Genomic DNA, 25,651 nt, shown 5'->3' with positions numbered 1-25,651 from the left:
TACGAATTTAATACAAAACATTTCGGGATAAAATACCAGTTAACAACAACATGACACAGTTGAACTTGTATATAGCGCAATGTCCACTAAACATGCACAACGTGCTTAACAAAGGGTCCCCTGACCAACAGCAACATGTAACATAAAGAACGGGACATGACGCCTGTTAGGCTATAATATAATTTTTTTTTCGGACAGAGAAAACGCTGCTAACCGCCAGGTACTCATTTTACAAATGAGTTCGGTGAGAGAATGTGAGTAAAGAGTCTTTTCCAAGGACTCAACTATGCGCCGAACAAGGCTCGACCTTTCGATCTGCTGAATGCGAGTGACACACCACAAGACCGCATAGCCGCACAAAAGCAATTAGCACAACTTGAAATCAAGATAGACGGGAGAATACATACCGTAGCCATCGTTGACATTGAATTTATCTTGAGCAATATGAGACTTGCGCTAAAATGCTGTATTTCAGAGAGAATATAAAACATTGGGGATTCTTGTAGTAACAACTGCTGCTTGCAACTCTTACAAGAAGGGAATGGGCATCGTTATGACACTTTGGACACAGATACAAGGGCTTATAGACAGTATGCGCTTGGCTAAGGAGTTCATAACATTGCCATCCGGAAGTATAACGGACCTAAACACAAAACTAAGTGTAACCTTAAACGTTTATAGTCTGGTTAATACAGTTTAGTGAGAATTACTCACAAATGCGGATGGCAAAAAACAATAACAAAGGCCTGAATGACGTCATCTACGTTCTATCTATACAAGACACAGTGGAAGGTCAGAGTAAAAGATGAAGATAATCAAAAGAAAACGTGGCAGGCAGGACCACATCAAGGAATGGACAGGTTTACCGTTATAGATAGTATGCAGATGATGTCACTCAGGCTTTTGCTATTGTTTTTGCCACCCGCGTTTGTGAGTTGTTCTCACTAAACTGTATTAACCAGACTATAAAAGTTCATGGTTACACAGAGTTTGTGTGTTGGTCCGTTATACTTCCGGATGGCAATGTTGTGAACTCCTTGGCCAAGCGCATTCTATCTATACCAGTTAACAGAAAAGGGAGATAAAGATAAAGGGGATAAATCTGACTCATGAATGAACGACACAAAACAAACGACGTTTCGGCCCTTGGCCTTTTTCAAGTAAACACAGAATACATTTATATTTATATTAGATTGTCATAATAATAAAAGCAAAAATTTGTAAATGTGTGTGTGTGTGTGTGTGTGTGTTATGTGTGTGTGTGTGTGCAATGGAAGAGACAGATATATATATATATATATATATATATATATATATATATATATATATATATATAATATATAGAGAGAGAGAGAGAGAGAGAGAGAGAGAGAGAGAGAAAATGAGATGACGTGATGATATCAAAACTATATATATACATATTCTTGTTATATATATATATATATATATATATATATATATATATATATATTATATATATATATATATATATATATATATATATATCAAGAATATAGGCACGTGCATTTATTAGCTTTACAACAGAAAAGGGCAGTGGCCGAGATTATGAGTGACATCGGATTGTGAGGGTCTCTCTCATTTAATAGCAACATTTATTTGAAACCTTAAAAATAATGAAAACGTTTCAAAGTGATGAGACTTTAAAGTCATTGTCTAAGATATTCTATTGAATATGAGTTGGATCTTACGAATTTGTCGTACCATTTGATCTGTTTGAAAAAAAAATATAAATTAGAAACCAAACTAAATATAATCAAAGAGTAAACGATTTCTAGGGTTTTTCCCCCTCTTTCTCTCTACAACCCGCTAGAATCTATTCACCCCGTCAATATAAATCTGTAATTTATCCCAGGCATCAGAGCAAACCAACGGTCAATCACGACTTCCTCTGCCCATTCAAATTGACCAAAAGGTCCAACGACCTTCATCGCTACCATACAAAAAGAGTGTGAAATGAATCAAAAAGCTACAAGACAAAAGTAGACGGTAAATGGCGAAAACAAACCAATGCAATATGAATGCCCCAATCGCTGATCAATACGGGACGTTGTATCACACGCAAATATATAATCAGTAAAGGTATTCCGGCCGCAGAAATCTATTAACCCTAAACAGACCTGGCTCAGTTTTTCCACTAACATGACATATTAATATAGATAGTATCATTATAGATGGAATTAAATTAACGTCATTCACTCTTTGTTGTTGTTTTAGTCAGCCATTTTATTAATGAGTTCTCACTAAATTCTTTCAATCAGACTATAAACGTTTAAGTTTACAAATAGATTTGTGTGTCGGTAGGGCATGTTTGAGTATTTCATCTTAACGCATTGAATAAATGACCAAGTCGGCAGTAACAGCGATGCGAGTTGGGAGTTTAACCACCCTCACTTAATTCAATGTTCCTACAAACCTCAACAGAAGAGCGATTAAAACTCATAATATATATATATATATATATATATAATCGTATTAGAACTTGTGTTCTTGAAGATGCTTATCCATACATTATAATTACGATATGTAACCTCGTGAGGTCCCAGGTTTGAGCGTTTTGCCAAGATGAGGGTCACTAAAAATAGATCGATACTTGAAGAAAGAGTTTTCATGCAATTTCTTTTTAAAATTCGAGTTTTTTTAGAGTACGCAGTTAATTGGTTAAATGAAAATTGGAATTTTAAATAGGGCAATATTGATTAAATAAGCTTATTACGCTCTTCTAGGGAGGGATCCTAACCCAACTGAACAAGTAGGTCGAAATCGGGCAGAATATTAGTTCGATAGAATACAACGATATTACCGAGCGGGTATCATTTTGCACATGAGTATGGTGAAAAAGTGTGTGTAAAAAAGAACTTTTCCAAGGACGTAACTCACAGCGGGATCCCGGATATTTTACAAGTCACAAGGTGGACGTTAAACAAACAGTTGAGCGTTTATATAGTGCAATATCTACTAAACATGCTCAAAACGCTTTACAAGGGGTCCCTGATCAACAGCAACAGGCAACGTGAAGAACGAAACATGGTGCCTGTTAGGCTATATTACATTTTTTTTCCGACAGTGACAATGCTTTTAACGGTCTGGTACTCATTTTACACCCAAGTACGGTGAGAGAACGTGAGTGAAGAGCCTTTTCCAAGGACTCAACTATGCGTGAGCGAGGCTGGAACTCAAGAACTCGGATCCTAAAGCGAGTGTCATACCAGTAGACCACGGTGAGAGAATGTGAGTAAAGTGGCTTTTCCAAGGACTCAACTATACGCCGAGCGTAGCTCGAACCCAGGACCTTCCGATTCGAAAGTGAGTGTCATACCACAAGACCACATAGCCGCACTAATAATTAATTGTAGTTACAAAACGACCACACACACACACACACACACACACACACACACACACACATATATATATATATATATATATATATATATATATATATATATATATAGATGATATATGATAATCTATGGCCAGGTTCTTCTGTCAATATTTGCCACTTTGTCAATAAACGGATCTGTGATATTAGCAAACAAACCAGTCGATCTCTTCGGTTTGCCGCAAGCTAGTCAGTCCCCTTTCTTATTGGAAGAACGGATTGAATTCACGGCACACATTCTCTCTCACGTCCAATTATTACTCCTCCATTCAGGCATGTACTCACTGCATAATCGAAGCCTGTTCGATCCTCCTTTCAGTCCTTGTCGTCGCAATTAAGCACGAATCGAATAAAGGTGGATCTTGCGCCGCGCGTGTAAGATGAAATGACACATAGATACTGTTATGATCTTTTCAAAAGACTTGAGCTTTTATATAGCGCAATATCCACTAAATTGAGCTTTACACGGGTTATCAATCCAATGCCAATACAAGTATAGTAACGATTAGGATGAAATGTTACGGGAGTAAAGCAATATTACTTTTTTTTTCGACAAAACCAGCACTGTAATCTGCTAGGTACTCATTCTACGACTTAGTATGATGAGGTAATGTGAATAAGGAAACATTTTGTAAGGATTCAACTTTGCATCGCCTATGTAGGATTTGAACCTGGGACCTACGTGTTACAATTTGAATGACATACTACAATGCCGTAAAAAAGATGGTCTGGAGGGGTTCGAATGGCTCAGTTTGTAATGTACTTGACTCATGATCCACCGAATCAATTTCCAGTTTTAAGGTTTATCTTTCTTTTATTTTTCAATCTTCACCAACAGCACTGACGATCTAGCAGGGAGGACAGAGTTGAGTCTGTTATGTGTAGTGGAAAAAAAATCCCGCATTGACTACGGTTAAATTGCACACTATATGCAGGCTCAATTTTTTATGTAGTGCTTTACAAAATGCGATGTCGACTCCGCAGTTAAAGGATCTGATATTTGGGATTATTATTTCTGGTTTTTCTGGCATTGTAACATGCATAAATATGAAGATTTTTTGTATCTTGCATCGGTGCAGGCTATCCGTTTTCCAACTTCTGATGGAGGCGAATAAAACAAAGATTTGGGCTTTGTAGATTCACAACATAATGAAATATTTTGTCCCTTCATAGCATCAGTTATAAATATTGCTACTCATGACTGATGGCTGGGTTTCATTGTGTGGCATTGGTCACTTTTGACAACAATTGTGCGCGCGCGAATCTACCGCAACAAGATGGCAAAAATATAATAAATTACAGCTCTTCAATAACTTCGATGCGCTCGCATCAATTACTTGCTGTCTGCTTCTCTTTCTTCTTCTTATTTTTCTTCTTCTTCTTCTTCTTCTTCTTCTTCTTCTTCTTCTTCTTCTTCTTCTTCTTCGAGTCACCTGTACCATTTTGGAAACGAGAGCTGTGTTTTGTTGAATGTTTCCGTCATTGTTTAAAACTGTTCTCTTATTGCTGGTGCCGATACCATGTTCATTTTGCAAAGCATTGTTTACAAAAGCTGTTTTACAGCACCTCATTTCCAAGGAAGTTCCAAATAGGAATTAAGTTGTCAAAACCTATCCGATGTGAGCCGCGTCACCTTAATTGATAAAACAATTACAATTCTTGAGGATTGTTTACTTTTTCATTCCTTTACTTTTCGTCTTGTTGACTCATTGAACATACTATTTGGCTACATCTTACGTCAAGAAGATAACATCCCAGCCAAACTACAATGACAGAATATTTCCTTCATGGCAACACATATGTAGGGAGACCACCAACATCAATAGTAACTTCCCTGAACCAGGATCTCTCTACATCTCAGAAATTTCTGGATTCAGATGAGGCCGAATTAATACCTGAAGAACTAAGAAACATTGCATGCATGGCCCTCTATACTAAAGTCACAATAAGATCTTGACAGCCTCAAAACACTGGCCCAGGATCGTGACCAATGGAAACAATTAATTAACAACATGGATTGAAGAGATCAGCTATACTCATCGACTATGAATGAATCACACAATTCTCAGCAAGCGTCATTCGGACTGCGAGGCTCACTACTACTACTACTACTAGTACTACTACTACTACTACTACTACTACTACTACTACTACTACTACACTACTACTATTACTACTACTACTACTACTACATACTACTACTACTACTACTATACTACTACTACTACTACTACTACTACTACTACTACTACTACTACTACTACTACTACACTACTACTATACTACTACTACTACTACTACTACTACTACTACTACTACTACTACTACTACTACTACTACTACTACTACTACTACTACTACTACTACTACTACTACTACTACTACTACTACTACACTACTACTATTACTACTACTACTACACTACTACTACTACTACTACTACTACTACTACTACTACTACTACTACTACTACTACTACTACTACTACACTACTACTACTACTACTACTACTACTACTACTACTACTACTACTACTACTACTACTACTACTACTACTACTACATTGAACATAAATGTGTTCAATGTATGCGTTGTTTGATGCAAGCGAGGTTTCATAGCGTAAAACGCGCACCCTTGTTAGAGTATAAATCTTTAAATCAGGAACCGCTGTGGTGTAATGGTAGCACATCTGACCGATAATCAGAAGGCCTGAGGTTCGATCCCAAATCGAAGTCGCATTATCTTTTGGGATGGTATTTATTTCTTGTATTTTTCTTTCTTGCTTTGTCTGGCACCTTTCATACACACTTGTTCAGTTCTTTAACATAAATATTGCATAATGATTGTAACAATCATTCAACAACAATGCTAACTTGGAATTATATCATGATCAATCATGGTCATAATTCTCTACCGTTTGCGTACTCTAACAAAACTCTTTTAGTCCATTTTTTCCAGAGAGCTGTTACTTCAAATCTGAATCCTTAAAAGAGTCTAAGGTAAATGGCATTTTGACAAGACGAAAAGGAAGGGGGAGGGAGGGGGGGGGGGGGGGAGGAAGCTCATTCTAATCAGTCAATGCTTCAAGTAAACATTTTCTGGCCAAATTTTTTAAAAAGCCTTTTGTCAAGTACTATAGAATAGAATTCAGCCAGATTTATTTGACAAGGTGAGAGTCATCTTAATCGATCGAGATTTGAAGGACTAGTTGTATGGCCACAATTTTAAAAACGAGTTGGGTTTTTTTTTTTTCAGAGTACGTCAGTTAACATTGCCATTGTGCGGCTATGTGGTCTTGTGTGGTATGACACTCGCATTAGGATCGGAAGGTCCTGGATTCGAGCCTTGCTCGGCGCATAGTTGAGTCCTTGGAAAAGACTCACATTTACTCACATTCTCCAATCGTACTTAGGTGTAAAATAAGTACCTGGCCGTTAACAGCGTTGTCTCTGTCCGAAAATAATTATAATATCGCCTTGCAGGCGTCATGTCATGCCCTAAATGTTACATGTTGCTGTTAGCCATGGACCCTTTGTAAAGAGCTTTGAACACGTTTAGCGGATATTGCACTATATAAAAGCTCAATTTTTTTAAACTGGGTTAATCGAGAGATATCTGAAGGACGAGTTTTCAGGCCCAAATTTTTAAATACGTGTTTTTTGTTTTTTTTTTTTCCAGAATGCGGCAGAATAGGGGGAATAGAATAATGAATACTTTAACACAGAAAACAAGGGAGTTCATTCTATTCGTTTTGCTTAATCACTCTGACACGTCATTACAGATTATACACGCGACAAGAAATTCTGTCAAACCGGGTGAGTTCAGTACACGATCACGGGAAAATATTGAATACGGAAATCATGATAAAAGAATTAATTTACAATTTATATAGCGCATTTAATTTTCACGGACCAACCATGCCACAAACATTTCATGCAAGATCGATGCCTTTATTATATTGCATTTTTTCATCTTTATCATCATCATCATCATCATCATCATCATCATCATCATCATCATCATCATCATCATCATCATCATCATCATCATCAACGTCGTCTTCATCATCGTCGTCATCATCATCCTCATCATCATCAACAGCGCCACCATAACTATCATAAAAAAAAAGATTATCCGCTTCCGCTACAACGTCATAGATATCGTCTCCTGGGCATTCCACGAAGGAATGTAGAATAATTAATCAAACAAGATGTCTGATGTCAACGGGAATCACCCATGTTGTCCAAAGTGAGAAAATTGGGGGCCCAAGGAAAAAAACGTATGTGCCTGAAGCGGGGTTCGAACCCGGACCTTCTGGGTCACAGTGAAATGCTTTAACCACTCGGCCACTTCGCCCCCCCCCCCTATCATCTAGGCGCATTATATTTCTGGCCTCTACCAAAGTTATCGAGCAATATCATGTCTCCTTCTGAAATCAAATTTGAGCGTTCTTGATACTTCTTTATTTAAGAACAGATGGTGATAATGATAACAAAACTCTCTTTCCCTGTGTCGTGTGCCTGGCTTATGTCTCGTGGAATTGGGTAACGAAGGCCTGTTGTAGTAACTAAGACCAGGCCCAAACGTGGGCCCCAGATTAAAGACTATTAAATAAATAGTGGGGCTATGTGGTCTAGTGTGGTATGACACTCGCTTTCGGATCGGAAGGTCCTGGGTTCGAGCCTCGTTCAGTCCTTGTGAAAGGCTCTTTACTTACATTTACTCACCGTACTCAGGTGTAGAACGAGTACCTGGCCGTTAACAGCGTTGTCTCTGTCCGAAAGAAAATTGTAATATCGACTAACAGGCGTCATGTTCCGTCCTACATGTTAAATGATGCTGTTGGTCAGGCACCCCTTGTAAAGCGCCTTGAGCACGTTTAGTGGATATTGCGCTATATATTGCTACCTATATAAAAGATCAATTTAAATTTCACCCCAAAAGACCTAGACGTTGTCTACGAGCACAGCATCAATATTAGACTATAAACGTTTAAGCTTACACATTTTTGTTGTGTGTATTGGTGCGTTTTAACCAGGTGGTAGTTGTGCGTATTTTACCTAAACGCATAGAATCAATTACCAAGTCTTTGTTATTGTTATTTTGCCATCCGCGTTTATGAGTAATTCTCACTAAACTGGACTATTAACTTTTAAGGTTACACATAGTTTGTGTGTTGGTCCGTTATACTTCCGGATGGCAATGTTGTTAGCTTCTTAGATAAGCGCATACTCTCTTTCGCGATGTGATTTCGGTGTTCAACCACCCTGGTTTTACATGCTTTATAAAACTGGACCCCACAAAAAAGTGTTTAACATGAATTATTCTTCCATGAAAAGAAATCCTTATTTATTTTACGCTCCTATCCCAAAATGTAAATATGTACATATCTGATAATCATGAGAGTAATGTATCTACATCTTACTATTTACACTCTCTGTAAAAACGATGTTCGCTCAATCCAATAATATTATTATACTATACTTTATGCATTACTAAGCCCAGGATTATTTGTTTGCTTACAGACCTTCGTAAAGTAACCCTGAGATCTTACAAGCCTGTGTTTTCGAGGATCGTTTTATATATACAATGAAGTTAACCTGACTATATATCAATTGAGAGTATGAAAATGACGTCACTCTGGTCTTTGTTATTGTTTTTTTTTTTTTTTTTGCCATCCGCGTGTATGAGTAATTCTCACTATTAACCAGACAGTATTAACCAAACTATAAACGTTCAAGGTTACCTAAAGAGAGAGAGATAAAGAGATAGAAGGAGAGAGAGAGAGAGAGAGAGAGAGAGAGAGAGAGAGAGAGAGAGAGAGAGAGAGGGTGTTAAGTATCCAAAACAGTCACCAATCAAGCGACGGAGAGCTGTCCAAGTGTATCTTCTATCTGTCATGATGGAAATGGGATAGGGGTGGTACTATTTCTCTCTCTTTCTTTCTCTCTCTCTCCCTCTCTCTCTCTCTCTCTCTCTCTCTCTCTCTCTCTTTTTTTTTCAATTCCACTGTCTCTTTCTCTATTTCTTTCTCTGTTTCTTTGAAAATATTATAGAAATATTCAAGGGAGAGATAAATAGAGAGAGAGAGAGAGAGAGAGAGAGAGAGAGAGAGAGGGTAGATAGATAGATAGATAGATAGAGAGAGAGAGAGAGAGAGGGAGAGATAGAGGGATGGGGAAAGGGATGGAGAGAGGGATAGATAGATAGATAGATAGATAGATAGATAGATAGATAGAGGGAGGGATAGACCGATAGATAGAGAGAGAGATAGACTAGAGAGATAGATAGAAAGACAGACAGAGAGAGAGAGAGAGAGAGAGAGAGAGAGAGAGAGAGAGAGAGAGAGAGAGGGTGTTAAGTAACCAAAACAGTCACCAATCAAGCGACAGAGCTGTCCAAGTGTATCTTCTATCTGTCATAGTGGAAATGGGATAGGGGTGGAACGAGAAACCAGAAATCGAGGGTTAATGCTAACGATATTATGAGAAGGCCAGAACAAAAATATAATTTTAAAATGAGCGTTGTTATATAGATAGAATGCGCTTGGCCAAGGAGTTCACAACATTGCCATCCGGAAGTATAACGGACCAACACACAAACTGTGTAACCATGAACTTTTAAAGTCTGGTTAATACAGTTTAGTGAGAACAACTCACAAACGCGGATGGCAAAAACAATAACAAAGGCCTGAGTGACGTCATCTGCATACTATCTATAGCGAAATACCCACTTGAAGTCTTAAAGCGCTTTACAAGGGGTGCCTTCAGGTCAACAGCAACACTTAACATGTGGAGCGAGACTTGACGCCTATTAGGCGATACTACATTTTTTTTTCGGACAGAACAACGCTGTTTACGGCCTGCTACTAATTTTACACCTGAGTACGGTGAAAGAATGTGAGTAAAGAGCCTTTACCAAGGTCTCAACTATGCGCCGAGTCATACCACCTGACCACATAGCCGCACAAAAGAAGATAAAGAATAAGAACGAGGTAAGAGAAAAGGAAACAGGGGAACGGAAGAGAACCAGAGAGAGAGAGAGAGAGAGAGAGAGAGAGAGAGAGAGAGAGAGAGAGAGAGAGAGAGAGAAGAGGAGGAAGAGGAAAATTAGAGAGGGAAGAATCTATAGACGGATCAAATATCTCAAGGTGGCAGTGGGAAGAGGAGGGGAAGGAAGAGAGAGAGAGAGAGAGAGAGAGAGAGAGAGAGGGGGGGGGGGGGAAAGAGAGTAATGACCTGGAAATGATGAAAGTGATGAATATATATTATATTAATGCTGTGCGTTTAGCTGAAATACTCACAACATCAGCCAGTCGAATACAACTTTGTGTAACCTTGAACGTTTATAGTCTGATTGATAGGATTTAGTGAGAACAAATAGTAAAAATGGCCGGTTAAATATTATATAAACAAAGAGCTGAGTGACGTCAATTTCGCTCATTCTTAAAATTATGAGAAAGAGAGAGAGAGAGAGAGAGAGAGAGAGAGAGAGAGGGAGAGAGAGAGAGAGATTTAGAGACAGAAAGAGAGAGAGTGAGAGAGAGAGAGAGAGGTCAAAGGATAGAGAAAATAGAAACGGAAGAGAGAGAAAATTATGAGGACGCGTGAGAAATTGAGAAGAATGATGGCAAAGGAAGACAATAAGTCTGGCAAATGTAACCAAACACCCGCACAAACACAAATCGAAAGAAACTGAGCTCCCTGGGCGTGCAAAGGCAAAACGCGATTTTTTGACGTTTTGTTTAAAAACTAGAGCATTTAAATAGCGCAATATCCACCAAATGTGCTCAAAGCGCTTTACTTTACACTGGGTCCCAGACCAACAGCAACACGTAACATATGGGACAAGACATGCCGCCTGTTAGGCGATATTACATTTTTTTTTGACAGAGACAACGCTGTTAACGGCCAGGTACTCATTTTACACCCGAGTACGTTGAGAGAATGTGAGATAATAGCCTTCTCCAAGGACTCAACTATGCGCCGAGCGAGGCTCGAACTCAGGACCCTCCGATCCGAACGTGAGTGTCATACCACAATACCACATCGCCGCACTAAGAATATGATTAAAAGATATTATTATGTCTATCTATTAAAATAACCCTCAACTTATATAAAAAAACTTCTTTAAACACAAGACTTCACTACGTAATTTATAGATAGAACGAAGATGACGTCACTCAGATCTTTGTTATTTTCTTTTGCCATCCTCGTTTATGAGTAATTCACACTTAACTGTTTTAACCTGATTATAAATATTCATGATTACACGGAGTGTCGTGTGTTGGTCCGTTATACTTCCGGATGGCAATGTTGTGAGCTTCTTAGCCAAACGCATACTATCTATAAGTTGGTAATAAATTTGAAGGAATAAACCAAAAATGATCTGGTCAAACTAGAAAAATAAAGGTGTTTTGTCAGTGTAGGATAGAAAATTGCTGTCAAAGAATATCAGTCTAGAGTGAGAAATAAGAGAGATAATGGGTGAGCAGTCAACTCGTCGCGTCAACGATCGAACAGGACTGACGGCTGACTGGGCAATGTGCCTCCTCCGGTTTGTGCGGCTATGTCGTGGTCTTGAGGTATGACACTCGCTTTCGGATCGGAAGGTCCTGGGTTCGAGCCACGCTCGCTCGCTCGGCGCATCGTTTGAGTCCTTGGAAAAAGGCACTTTACTCGCTTTCTCTCACTTTCTCTCATTGAGCATGGTGAGGATCAGGCTAGAGGAGACAGCATGTTCTCATTTGTAAAAAAAAATATCAAACCTGAGATGAGGTCTTCAACTGATGAGGTCTTCAACTTTTTAGACTTTTTGCCAAGTAGCTGATGGTCATTGTAAGAAAAAATTTTTTGGTGAAAATGAACGAACAATTGATATTTTTCTGACTCCCATGTCCATTTAGCAGTGGTTGGATGGTCTGTTAGATCTGGCAGAAAGTACTTTGAGTTATACTAGTGTCCTTTCCAAAGGGTAGCAAGCAATTTTATTGTTCTTTTCTCGCTATAGAAACCGGGATAAACGCCTGCTCCATGGACTTGTAGTTCAAGGGAGGAACGAAAATGTGTTCTATTCACCATAAGGTAGCATTGGAGAATGAGTACGAAACCGCCCCATCAGTTGCGGCAAGATTTTGCTATACTTCGTAGACCAATATCCCTTTCCACCACATGTTAATATGACACTATTTAATCATTATATAATTATTTATCTTGTCCATAGTTCTACCAGCACACCACTCAATTCTCACTACTCAATACCCTATACTCCCCCTTCCCCGACCCCCCCCCCCCCCACCTCCTCCTCCCCGCACACGCACACACACCAACCCGCAACAGACAGTGCTTTTCCCTATAACCTTTTTTTTCTTCATCATATTAACATTTAATTTTATTATTGTTCTCCCAACTCTCTTTGATTTCAAAGCTTTATATACGAGCGTGGCTCAGTGGTAGGCTCTTTGCTTCGTACCCGAAAGGTATCGAGTTTGATCACTCGCCGCTGCGCTGTGTGGCCTTGACCAAGTCATCACGCCCTAGATCAATTTGCGGCGCTGTACTGCGGCTGACAACTGGGTTATTCCAGTCTTCCCTTGGAATTGCACATATGGGATGAATAATGGGAATTTAATTTAACTTTTAAAATTTATCTCAGAGAATAATCCTGAGTTACAGTTTTGTTTCCCAACAGGTTATAAAACAATGCATTGAAAATACAGTTTTATTTTGGTCAGCATAATACAATAAATAGCAGTGATTACCTCCAGCTAGTCGTCATAAAGTGTCAGTACTCTTGGACCTCCGATATCTTTGGAGACTCCAGATTTTAGACATTTTGAGTCATCGATGTCTGAAGCCGATGTTTCTGGCTATCGTGTAGAAAGATGTTTTGTCAGATTTTCGCTGGGATGAGATTTTGACGCACACATAATAATAATGATGATATACACACATTTTGAAAATTTTGACCAGAAAACTCGTCCTTCAAATATCGATCGATTAAAATTACCCTCACTTGATCAAAAACTCTCAAACTTGAGACTCTTGAAGTTCCAGGTTTAAGGGTTTTTGATCAGATTAGGGTCATTTTAATCGATCGAAAATTGTATGACGAGTTTCTGGCCAAAATGTGTTGTTTCGGTAATGTAAAAGGGAATTACAGTATGGAATGCATGGCGCCATTCCGAATGACCCCAGGCAGTCAGTGTCCTTGGACCAGGCATGGGATGCTTAAATATTGGATCAGTGGCGAGTGTAATCAGAGTTGCCATATTGGTGTGTGTAAGTTCCAAGTTTAGTGGATTAAGAAATAACAACAATAATAACAATAATGATAATATTAATAATAATAACAAAAATAACAACAACAATAATAATAATAATAATATTAATAATAATAATATAATAATAATAATAATAATAATAATAATAATAATAATAATAATAATAATAATAATAATAATAATAGTAATAATAATAATAATAATAATAATAATAATAATAATAATAATAATAATAATAATAATAATAATAACAGCTGTTGAATTTTCGATTGACACATATAAAGGTGAATTGGCATTTTGACATTGTGTAATTAATTTTACAGATGTGGTAATAACATCAGCACTAATTATGATGCACTTTAATACATTTCAACAGCAAAATAGCAAGGGGTGTTATGCATTTCATTAAGTCTACCCTTTTATTTGGTAACAGGAAAAGAAAAAAGCAATTTTACATACACCTTCAGAATATGCATACAAAGTGCTAAGTTAAACTTGTTATAATATTATTCCCACCATTTGGCAATCTTTTGAAAACGGATGAGGACAATCTGGCTATAAATACCATTTATGGAATCATGACAAGAGTCTCGGGGGGAAAGGGAGTTTAGGAGACATACTAAAGGGAGAACATATTATTCGCATCCACACAATTAGTCACATACGCACACACAGACATACACATTACACACACTAATTGCAAATATTATAGAGATTGGGTTACAATTAGCAGACCTGACTACTTGAAATGTTAAAAATTCGTAATTTTCAGAGGGATGAAATAGAAGTCACTATGATTTACTTGACAAATTGATATCTTACATTTAGCAGTATTAAAAACGCAGAAATAGATGTTTTGTAGCACCTACGTCTTCTTTTTAACACATTCATTGCATTGAATCAAAAATGTCATTCTATTTCTGCTGTTGAAGCTAAAAATTCGTATTTTTACGAATTTTTCGTAGCAGTAGGAAGTTCTGCAAATGGTAAGTATTCATTGACATGTGCTGAAGGGACATATCCACAGATTTCTATCATGATATCTGTCAGTGCATGGCATAACCAGTCGGAAGGTGAACATTTTGGATTTGCAAATTTTAGAATTTTCTGAAAGAATATGCTCTCTAGAGCATTTTAATTTTTATTTGAAGTAAATCGGGTGATTTTTCATGAAGTTATGGTCAGATGCATTAGAAAAGGTATCCAGCATACTTTTCCAACTTGACTAGCTGTAAAAATTATTTAGAAGTGAAATTAAGCTTTGATATTTCCCGAAGATGTACAAAAAGGGTTGATTTAATTATTTATGGCAATTGACCATCTAATTAAACTTGGTAATAACTCAGTTCAAACCTTTTCACCATCCGAATGATTATGTCATTCACTGTAACATATATTCAATTAAGGTCTTATAGCACGAACAAATTATACCCCCCCCCCCCCCAAATGCCAGATATTTCTGGTGCAAACCTAGTGACAATGGACAATACCAGTCGCTGGATTTTGCATAAGTAGGAGTTGCCTGATGATTGTATTAATGTCTTTATTATAGGTAAGGAAAGTGTGCTGTCAAAAGACTGGTTCCTATTTCATTGGAAGTGTAAAACTAATCATCCGGAAGACTGAATACATACCTTGTGTAAATGATCTTCTGGTTTCAGACCGATTGCATCTTATTTTCTAATCTAATTATATGCTGGTTCTCAATAAAGACCATCCATCCTCACTATTTCACGTCCCATAATTCCTATATATCCTGTTCGATGCCACCTTATTATTCAATATGTAACCTACTCAGGGGTGTGGCTATATTGGTTGATTTGGTGCCTGGCACCGCATCCATCTTTTAAAAATGGATTACAGCAATTAAAGAAAATAAAACTGAGAAATGGTAAATACCACCTCTTACTTATTTGAGTAAGTTTTTTCTTTATTTTTTATCTTCTTTTGTATTTACAAATATAGCATTTTAAAAGTCATTTACTTCTGACTCTGGCACCACCTTATACTGTAAGCATGCCACGCCACTCCACTGAAACCTACTCATTATTGTCCGCGAAGGACCGATTACATACACACTTCCAGAAGGCGTCACGACTTACGACTTTTTCCCCCTTATTTTAGCTCTAAAACTCCTACTCCTGTGGTAAGTAAAATCTGAAGGCACGGTAAGATTGTAAATTAGCGTGACTTTGTGCTCTGCCACTCGCATTCGGGCCTGTAGATCCCAGGTTCCAGTCCCGCTCTATGCAAAGGATGCGCTAATCAGCAAAACCTGACTGAATTATCTTAAATTTGATTTTTTGGCAATTAGAATAGATGCATCTTTATAATCGTATTGAAGTAAAAACCGAAATACTTTATATCCAAGTATAAAATTCAAAAGCCTCACTTTAAACGATTGCTCAAAATTATGATAATTTCTATTTATCAACTTTTATAAAGAATTAAAGATGATGATAGATATGTGATTTTATTCATTATCTCTATCGTATCAAGTTTCAAAACTCGAGCAGTAACATCTGTTCAATAAAAACAAATGATCTTTCATCAAGTCTCTGGAATAGCCCTTGTAATCACAAACAATCACGCAAAATAATCTCTGGTCAGTCGAAGCACCTGTGGTGTTAGGACTTTTATAAGCTCAATCTTATAAGATTTTTTATTTTCTCTACTTGTTAATTTAAACATGAAGAAACTAGGCAGCAGGCACAGGTGTAAGATAAAGACCTGAACAAGTGTGTATAAAAGGTATCAGATAAAGCAAGAATGAAAAATACAAGAAAAAAAAAAAACAACCAAAAAATCAGTTTACCTCGAATCGGGTTCGAGCCTCAGACCTTCTGGGGATCGAACCCCAGTCGAAGTAGACTGCTTTTTTGGGATGGTTTTTATTTCTTGTATTTTTCATTCTTGCTTTGGTACCTTTCATACACACGTGTTCACGGCTTTAATTTACACATGAACTAGAGCAGGGAAAAAGAGGGACACAGAAAGCTCATGGGCCGATTCTGAAAAAAAAAATAAGAAAGGGTTTGTTTAGAGTAAGAGTCTTTAAAAAATTGTAATAATATACTTTGTTAAAATAAATTTTGTGAAATTGCCATACCAGTCGGTAGGATTTGTCGAATTTATAGCCACGTATCTAAAAATTTGGCCAGAAAACTCGTCCTTTAAATATCGATCAATTTAAATGACCCTCATCTTGGCAAAAACTCTCGAACCTAGGATATCGCGAGATCAGGGTCATTTAAATCGATCGATAATTCAAGGACGAATTTACTGGGCAAATTTTTTAATACGTTTCATTCCAGAGCACGACATTTAACTGCTTAAACTTTATCTTTCTTTGAGATTCGCCGATTAGCAAATCCTCAATAAGGCATTATTGAACAGGAAGTGATAAAAATTAGTCAGCATAAGAGTGCTCTAACATTCAATGATTTTTCACACGCAACATCTCTCTCTCTCTCACACACACACACACACACACACACACACACATACACACAGTGTCTCTCTATCTATCTATCTATATATCTATCTATCTATCTATCTATATATATATATATATATATATATATATATATATATATATATATATATATATATATATATATATATCCACTATCGACTCACAATCGAAAATCTATCTATCTATCTATCTATCGATCTATCTATTATCTATCTATCTATCTATCTATCTATCTATATATCTACTATCTATCTACTCACTATCGAATATCTCTCTCTCTCTCTCTCTCTCTCTCTCTCTCTCTCTATCTCTTTCTCTCTCTTCTCAATGTCTCTCATGGCGCTCTTCTACTAGGAGTATAACTACCAAATGTTCCTTTGGGAATTAGGCATAGAGAGTAGAAATGGGTTAAATGGAGGTAGAACTAGAACAAACACAAAACTGGCGCCAAAATACGGAAAGAATATAGCATTAAATAGAGAGTTAGAGGAGGATTATGGGAATGTGGACAGGGAGGGATAATGTATTAAAAAGAGAAGGGAGTGTGGGGGGGGGGGGGGGGGGGGGGGGAGGAGGGGAAGACGTGGGTGATAGAGGACCAGGAGCAGAGAAAATGAAGAATTGCAAGTAGATTAAAAAGTGGAGGATTATGAAGATGGAGTAAACAAAAATGATTTTATCAATGTTTATAAAATAATGTCGTCCATGTTCTGTCTGGAATCTGAAAAAAGAGAATTTGCAAAAGAGGGGCCACCAACCGATACATTGTAATAGTTGTTTGTATGTAGTAGTAGTAGTAGTAGTAGTAGTAGTAGTAGTAGTAGTAGTAGTAGTAGTAGTAGTAGTAGTAATAGTAGTAGTAGTAGTAGTAGTAGTAATAGTAGTAGTAGTAGTAGTAGTAATAGTAGTAGTAGTAGTAGTAGTAGTAGTAGTAGTAGTAGTAGTAGTAGCAGTTGTTGTTGTTGTTTGGTGTAGTAGTTAAATCAGGAATAATTTTTAACTCACCATGGTGTCGTTTGAAGCAATCTGAAGGTAGTAAGGTCGTTTGGGGTCACTGTTGACGTCATGTAAGGCTATTTCCACGGCAGGCAAGACCCCTCGACCCACTGCCCCGATTGGAATATGGTAAGACTGCGGAAACAATCCAGCCACGTTCACGATGGGCTTTGTGGTTTGTCCGTCTTGACGTGTACTATAATATCCTCTAAAACGATTTCCTGAGAATAAGTGAGAACCATCCCTTTGGTAAGTCGGATCTCTTCGAACCGGCCGCGATATTTTCACTTTATCACCCTTTGTCAATATATCATTATGGTGTGTCTTATTCTTACTTGGTTTAATAAGAACGTTACTGCTTCGCACGTTTTCGAAGATGGATTCTGGGTTGCGGTTACTTTGGTTGTTGTGATAATAATGACGACGATGGTGGTAATGACCAATTGATGTTATTTCTGATGGTTTTGTTTGCTGTTTACGTTCATTTCCAAGCAAATAATACGAATAACTGTTCGGAGGAATGGACGACTTTCCGAACCGTTGGTAAGAAGACGAGCGTTGTGCTTGCATGAACGGATTAAGATGGCGGCGGTAGGACTGAGGTTGAACGTACGGATTTGGTTCGTTCCTATTGAACATCCCCCTTGAAATTGGGTGGGGATCAGATAATGACATTTTCTTCCCAGACTTTGCACCATGAGATGAAATAGACGATCCACGCCTATTCGTTGGTGTGACGGAGTGATTAGAATATCTCCACAAACCATGAGACCCAATTTTATTTGAACTGAAAGGAAGACTTTTGGTGTAAGCTGTTTTTTGAAAAGGAGATTTTTCTTTACCTAAGCGGGTTCTTCGTATATTTTTATTATCAATACGCTCTCCCCTTCCAACCCAATAATGGCTAGCATCAAGAACTCCTGTGATATTATCAAAGACGCTATCCTTATCATTCTGCGGATCACCACTGGCACTCGTAGAAATTCCTGTTTTAGAGTTATCATTAATAAATAAACCGGTATCATCATCCTCAGCACGAGCTGAAACATTCAGAGGAACAAAACACAAAAGAATCAACACACAAAACATGGTCTCGTAAGTTTTAGAGAATTTACGAGAGAGAACCGAATTCATGATGCACAATGTGGCACACCGACCCTTAAACATTCCATCACATATTACACGTTCAGCATTCTTAAGACATGTTTTATCCTTCTCATTCTTTACAAATGTTGGAATTTTGAATCTATAAGTGTAATAATCCTTATCATGTCTGTGGTGAAAACGGAACAAATTGTCTTCGGAAAAAAGGAGAAGCATTGTCTCTGGTAAGCAAAGTCAACAAAAGTCTGCATTCAGGTATTTGGAAATGATATCTCCTATGGAGTTAAACAGATTTATTAATCAGAATATTTCTTTCTTTCAGAGAAGGGATGCTTCATCAAAATAATCTCAAATCAATGTATGACTTAATGAGTCTTGTATAACCGGTTCGTCCCTTTTCAGTCTGTAAATACCTATGGAAACAAAGTAAAAAAAATTAATAGTGAATATAACACCAAATACTAAAGAAATAAGTAAACATGGTCAACAAGAATGGAAGTTTCAATTAATTAACAAAGAAAGATAATGAAGAAGTTTCGGGTTTCCTCTTTGTCAACAAAACAAGATGGATGAAATACTATGGACGAATGAGAGATGAAAGAATGATGTTGTTATGGACAAAGAATCTGATCAATTTGCCTGGAGACTCAATTTCATTTTGTTTATCTAGTTCATCCAACGTTATACCATACTGACCCGATCCGATGGTTTCATGTTTCCTTCCAGGGACCAATTATAAAGAGAACTGAGCTCATTATGATAATTTCATAAATACAACCGTTCGCGTCGTTTTTTATTCCGCTCAATTTGGTACTTCTTCGGTTACAAATCGCGGCAGCGGCGTGGCTCAGCGGTACGGTCTTTGCTTCGTACCCGAAAGGTACCGAGTTCGATCTCACGCCGCTTCGCTGTGTGGCCTTGAATCAGTCACCTCGCCATAGCTCAATATGTTGCGCTGCACTGCGGCTGACGCCTGGGTTATTCCAGTCTTCCTTTGGAATGAACCCAAGAGAAAAATGTCCCCTATGGGATGAATAAGGGGAATGTTATTTTTATTTATTTATTACCTAGTGAACGCGTCTTATTGTTTACATTCCAATATTTTTCTTGTTCGGAGAGGACGTAGGGAATATTCTGTTTTTTTTTCTACTCATGGATATATGTTTATATTGTCTATGTTGTTGGCTGAAGAAGGGTTTTCAGACTGAAACGTTCCGTGGTTGGTATTTTGTTCTTTTTTGAAGCTGTTATATTCATATGTGTTTATTATCTTTTCTAGACATGTAGCGTATTTCAAAGACATGTTATTCCCTTGTATAAACTAGATACTAAAGAAGTTCCTTCAATAGTATGATTAATATCTCTAACTTGCCGCTTTGTCAAAACAAAGAACGGCATTCCAACATCTTTTGACATTAATTAACTTCGATAATAACGGGGTTATGTCCCCTGGGGCCTATTTTGTTTTATTTACTGAAATCAAGTATTCTAAGCAAGGACGCACGAACACAAAGCGTGCCTGATTTCCTGAGATTTTTATTATAGGATTACTTTGATGACTGCGGTAATGAGCATTTATATATAGGGCAATATCCTATAAACGTGCTCAAAGCGTTTTACACGGAGTCCCTAGCCAACAGCAACATTTAACATGTAGGAAGAGACATGACTCCTGTTAGGCAATATTACAATGTTTTTCCCCTGCAGAGATAACCCTATTAACGGCCAGGTACTCATTAACACATGTGTAAGGTGAGGAAATGTGAGTAAAGAGTCTTTTCCAGAGGCTCAACTATGGGCGGCCCAGAATAGGACTGGAACCCAGGACTTTCTGATCCGAAGGCGAGTGTCATACCACAAGACCACATAGCAGCAAATATCTAAGACACTTGTCATAATTTTATTATTCGTGCGGCTATGTGGTCTTGTAGTATGACACTCGCTTTCGGATCGGAAGGTCCTGGGTTCGAGCCTCGCAGGCTCGGCGCATAGTTAAGTCCTTGGAAAAGAATCTTTACTCACATACTCTCACCTTACTCAGGTGTAAAATGAGTACCTGACCGTAAACAGCGTTGTCTCTGTCCGAAAAAAAATTATAATATCGCCTTACAGGAGTCCGACATGTCTTATCCTAAATGTTAAATGTTGCTGTTAGACAGGGACCCCTTGTAAAGCGCTTTGAGCACATTTAGTGGATATTGCCCTGTATAAAAAAGCTCATTTTATTTATGTATTCATTTACTCACAAGAACCGATTCCATTGCTTCAATTCTGCGGACGGGCAGGCGGAATTCTTCCCAATTCTAACTTATTCTTAACTCATGAAACTATGACGTTTTGTCGCTTTATTTCTGTAAAGAGATCTCAGGTTATTTCGTATAGATAGTCGAAGTTGACGTCACTCATGTCTTTGTTATTGCTTTTTGCCATCCGCGTTTATGAGTAATTCTCACTTAACTGTATTATCCAGACTATAAACGTTCATAGTTACACACAGTTTTATGTGTTGGTCCGTTATACTTCCGGATGGCAATGTTGTAAGCTTCTTAGCCAAGCGCATACTATCTATAAAGTAATATTCAGTAAATGCGCTTAAACCGATTTGCAAGGTGTCTGAAGACGACAAGAAACGATACGAATTAAATGAAGCCCCTAACATTTAAATATGTATAACCCTTTGACCAACCTAGTAGGTACTCGTTTTACACCAATAATATCAATGATGGTGATTCATAATAGTAGTTTATATGTATTTATTTGCAGGTCTGTTAACCGAAATTGTTATGGGATTGTTGTTCTAATTGAAATATTCTCAAATAGACGCAAAATATTTTCTCTCATTACAACCATATTTAATCATGATTAAACTTGCGTCCGGTTATCAGACCTGTAAATATGTGTAAGTTGATTAAGACATTCTTCATTACCATGCCATTCTCATTTACGATCTTATCTCTGCATGTATTGTGGTCTGACTGTAGCTGCCAAGCTTTTCCTCCAACTCATGAACATCATAGTTTAAACAATTCCATCTATCCCTCATTTATGATTGGGTTGCTGAGTCTATTTATTAATCTGGCGGAAAGTACTTTGTAATGGAATAGCGTCCTATCCAAAGGTTAGCAAGCAACTTCTATAACTCTATAAAACCCGATGGCTCTAAATGATTACATGTCTATTCATTTAGTTCATTCAATTATTTAAAAAACACACTAAAGTATGCCCTTCCGCCACGACACCATATGATATCGTCGCCTAAGCATTCCATGAAGGAATATAGATATTTCATCAAAAAGGATGTCTGATGTCAACAGGAATCACTCATGTTGTCAAAGTGAGCAAATTGGGGGTTAATAATCTTGCTCAAGGAAAAAACCCAAAGTGCCTGAAGCGGGGCTCGAACCGGGGACCCAATGCCTTAACCACTCGGCCACTTCGCCCCCCGCCTTTCAATAATATAATAATAAAATAACAAAATTGTATTTCATTCTTTTTGATTGAAGTAAGACACTCAGAACTACCATGTCATTCTCATAATTTACGATCTTATCTCTGCATGCCAAGGTTTTCCTCCATCTCATGAACATCATTGGGTTTATAGTCTGAACGAATCCATCCATCCCTCATCTTGGAGTGCACATTTCAATGTCATCAAAAATGAATGATGCTTGGCTGTAGGTGTTGAAGATTGTCGAAGGCATGTTAGACTATGTGGATGGGAATCTGCTGAGAAAACCAATAGAGAAAAGGAATAGAATTTAAAACTCTCTCGAGTTCACCATCATTCAAAATCGAACAAATTTGTTCGATTTTCCATGCATATGAACTACATTTGTTAAATAAAACTGAATATAACAGCTTCAAAAAAAAAAGAGAACAAAATACTAAACACGGAACGTTTTGGGCTCAAAACCCTTCTTCAGCGAACAACATAATATAAGAAGGAGTTTGAGCCCGAAACGTTCCATGTTTTGAAGCTGTTATATTCATTTTGGTTTATTACTTTTCACAGACCACAGCTTCTAACAGCTTAGTATCAATTATAGATAGGGTGCACTTGGCTAAGAAGCTCACAACATTGCCATCCGGAAGAATAACGGACCAACACACAAAACAAACTATGTGTAACCATGGGCTTTTATAGTCTGGTTTATAAGTTTAGTTAGAATTACTCATAAACGTTGATGGCAAAAAATAATAACAAAGACCTGAATGACGTCATCTTCGTTCTATCTATACATTTGGTAAATAACATAGTTCACAGCAGAAACGCGTACCATTGTAGAGAATATAATAGGTATTGTGGTCCGTCCCAATATCCGGTAAAATCCATGGTGTATTAACCTGTAGATTTTTGACCAATCAAAACAAGAAGTTTGTGTCACACCTTCACACGTGATCCTCGGACAAACATAATAATTGCTTGTTTATAAACAAAAACATGAATGAAATTAACCTCTTTCTGACCATTGTTATTATTTTTATTCCGCTGAATGAGTGGCCAATTATCACAGGATTTTATCGATCAGATTATAAATGTTTAAGTTTACACACAATTTTCTGTGTTGGCTCTATAGATAGTTCGAAGATGACATCAATGAGGTCTTTGTTATTGTTTTTTGCCATCTGCGTTTATGAGTAATGCTCAGTGAACTGTATTAACCCGACCATAAACGTTCTTGGATACACACAGTTTTGTGTGTTGGTCCGTTATACTTCCGGATGGCAATGTTATGAGCTTCTTAGCCAAGCGCATACTATCTATAGATAGTTCGAAGATGACGTCACTCATGTCTTTGTTATTGTTTTTGCCATCCGCGTTTATGAGTAATGCTCACTGAACTGTATTAACCTGACTATAAACGATCATGGTAACACACCGTTTTGTTGTTGGTCCGTTATACTTCCGGATGGCAATGTTATGAGCTTCTTAGCCAAGCGCATACTATCTATTGGTTGCGCGTCAGACCGATAATCAGGATGTCTGAGGATCAATCTTCCAGGACTGACCGTAGCCATTGTTAACTTATAGCCTGACACATAGCCTGATACTGAAACCCAAAAAGACTGGCATTTTGACGTCATTATTAGGTTTTTGCACCGCTTAGTGAGTTGTCGTTAGTAGAGCTCATGGAAACAAGTTATTTCATTGGTTGAACTATTGAATACAACTCACGATTTGTTTTCTTTTGTGGTAAAAGACTGGGATTTTGACGTCATTTTTGGCCAGTATCAGCGTGGCCTGATGGCTACGGTATCAGGCCATAACTTTACGAAGGCCACGCTGACACTGACCAAAAAATGACGTCAAAATGCCAGTCTTTGGCCACAAAAGAAAACAAATCGTGAGTTCTATTTAATAGTTCAACCAATGGGACCACTTGTTTCCATGAGCACTACTAACGACAACTCACTAGGCGGTGCAAAAACCAAATAATGACGTCAAAATGCCAGTCTTTTTGGGTTTTAGTGTCAGGCTATAACTTAACGATGGCTACGGACTGGCAGGCTTATTTTTTCTTTGTATGAATTATTTTTTCATATTTTTTTCTTTGTCTGCCACTGTTAGATACAGACCTTTTAAAGATTTTTATCTTAGCTACATCAGTACCTGCTTCATAATTTGTTAAAATATTTTTCAAAACTCAAGTACTCGGTCTCGTCCTTCCTTGTCCAATGATATTATTATGTTTGATTTATTAAAAGGGAGACGTTTTTAACCCCAGTCACAATATCATCAGTTATGAGACTAGGAAAAAAAACAACGTTATGGTAACCTTTTTTCAGAATCTGTACGCCCATTTTTCTCTTGTAATAATAATATGTTGCATTTGATTTGTTGACATTATCTGGCTGTATCTTACCATAAAAGGGTTAACCTTACAGAGTAAATATCTTGGAACTTGGGTAATCAATTAAATATCTTGCTATTTACATTTCTTTTCTCTCTCTCTCTCTCTCTCTCTCTCTCTCTCTCTCTCTCTCTCTCTCACTCGGTCTCTCTCTCTCTCTCAATCATATATATATATATATATATATATATATATATATATATATATATAAACGTATATATTAGTGTTGGCGGGTACTTTTAGAAATGAGAGTGCTCGATAAATTTGGTTAGAGCTTATAAAAATAAATAAGGTCACTCACGTTTTTTTGCCGATACAATTGTGTCTATCTCCAATTCGTTAGTCGACATTTATCCGGATAAATGTTGACTGACGAAATGGAGGCCATAGAGACAATTGTATCGGGAAAAAAATGTAAGTGACCTAATTTATATATACATATATATATATATATATATATATATATATATATATATATATATATTCGTGAAAAGTTATTATATATTGATTATATAGAGTGCTCGACAGTTAAGGAGCGCGAA

The 25,651-nt window shown here is 37.4% G+C and overlaps 1 protein-coding gene across 2 annotated transcripts in view; it reads right to left on the bottom strand.

Moving 5' to 3' along the window:
- The window catches only part of LOC144978462 (gamma-aminobutyric acid type B receptor subunit 2-like), a 436,573-nt gene that overhangs the window by 318,232 nt on the left and 92,690 nt on the right, over positions 1 to 25,651 (bottom strand). The window contains exons 2-3 of one of the 2 annotated variants that reach the window (XM_078924574.1): positions 22,779 to 22,983; positions 18,163 to 19,670 (exon numbers count right to left, since the gene is read on the bottom strand). In XM_078924574.1, the coding sequence (XP_078780700.1) occupies positions 18,163 to 19,473 (1,311 nt within the window). In that variant the 5' untranslated portion in view covers positions 19,474 to 19,670; positions 22,779 to 22,983. The remainder of the gene's footprint in view (positions 1 to 18,162; positions 19,671 to 22,778; positions 22,984 to 25,651) is intronic. The other variant, XM_078924573.1, reaches the window with a different exon arrangement.

Source organism: Berghia stephanieae, chromosome 8, assembly GCF_034508935.2.
Source record: "Berghia stephanieae isolate SIO BIC M18660-M18661 chromosome 8, UCSD_Bste_1.3, whole genome shotgun sequence".
Taxonomy (NCBI): Eukaryota; Metazoa; Mollusca; class Gastropoda; order Nudibranchia; family Aeolidiidae; genus Berghia; species Berghia stephanieae.
This window is presented reverse-complemented; position numbering and strand designations above follow the sequence as displayed.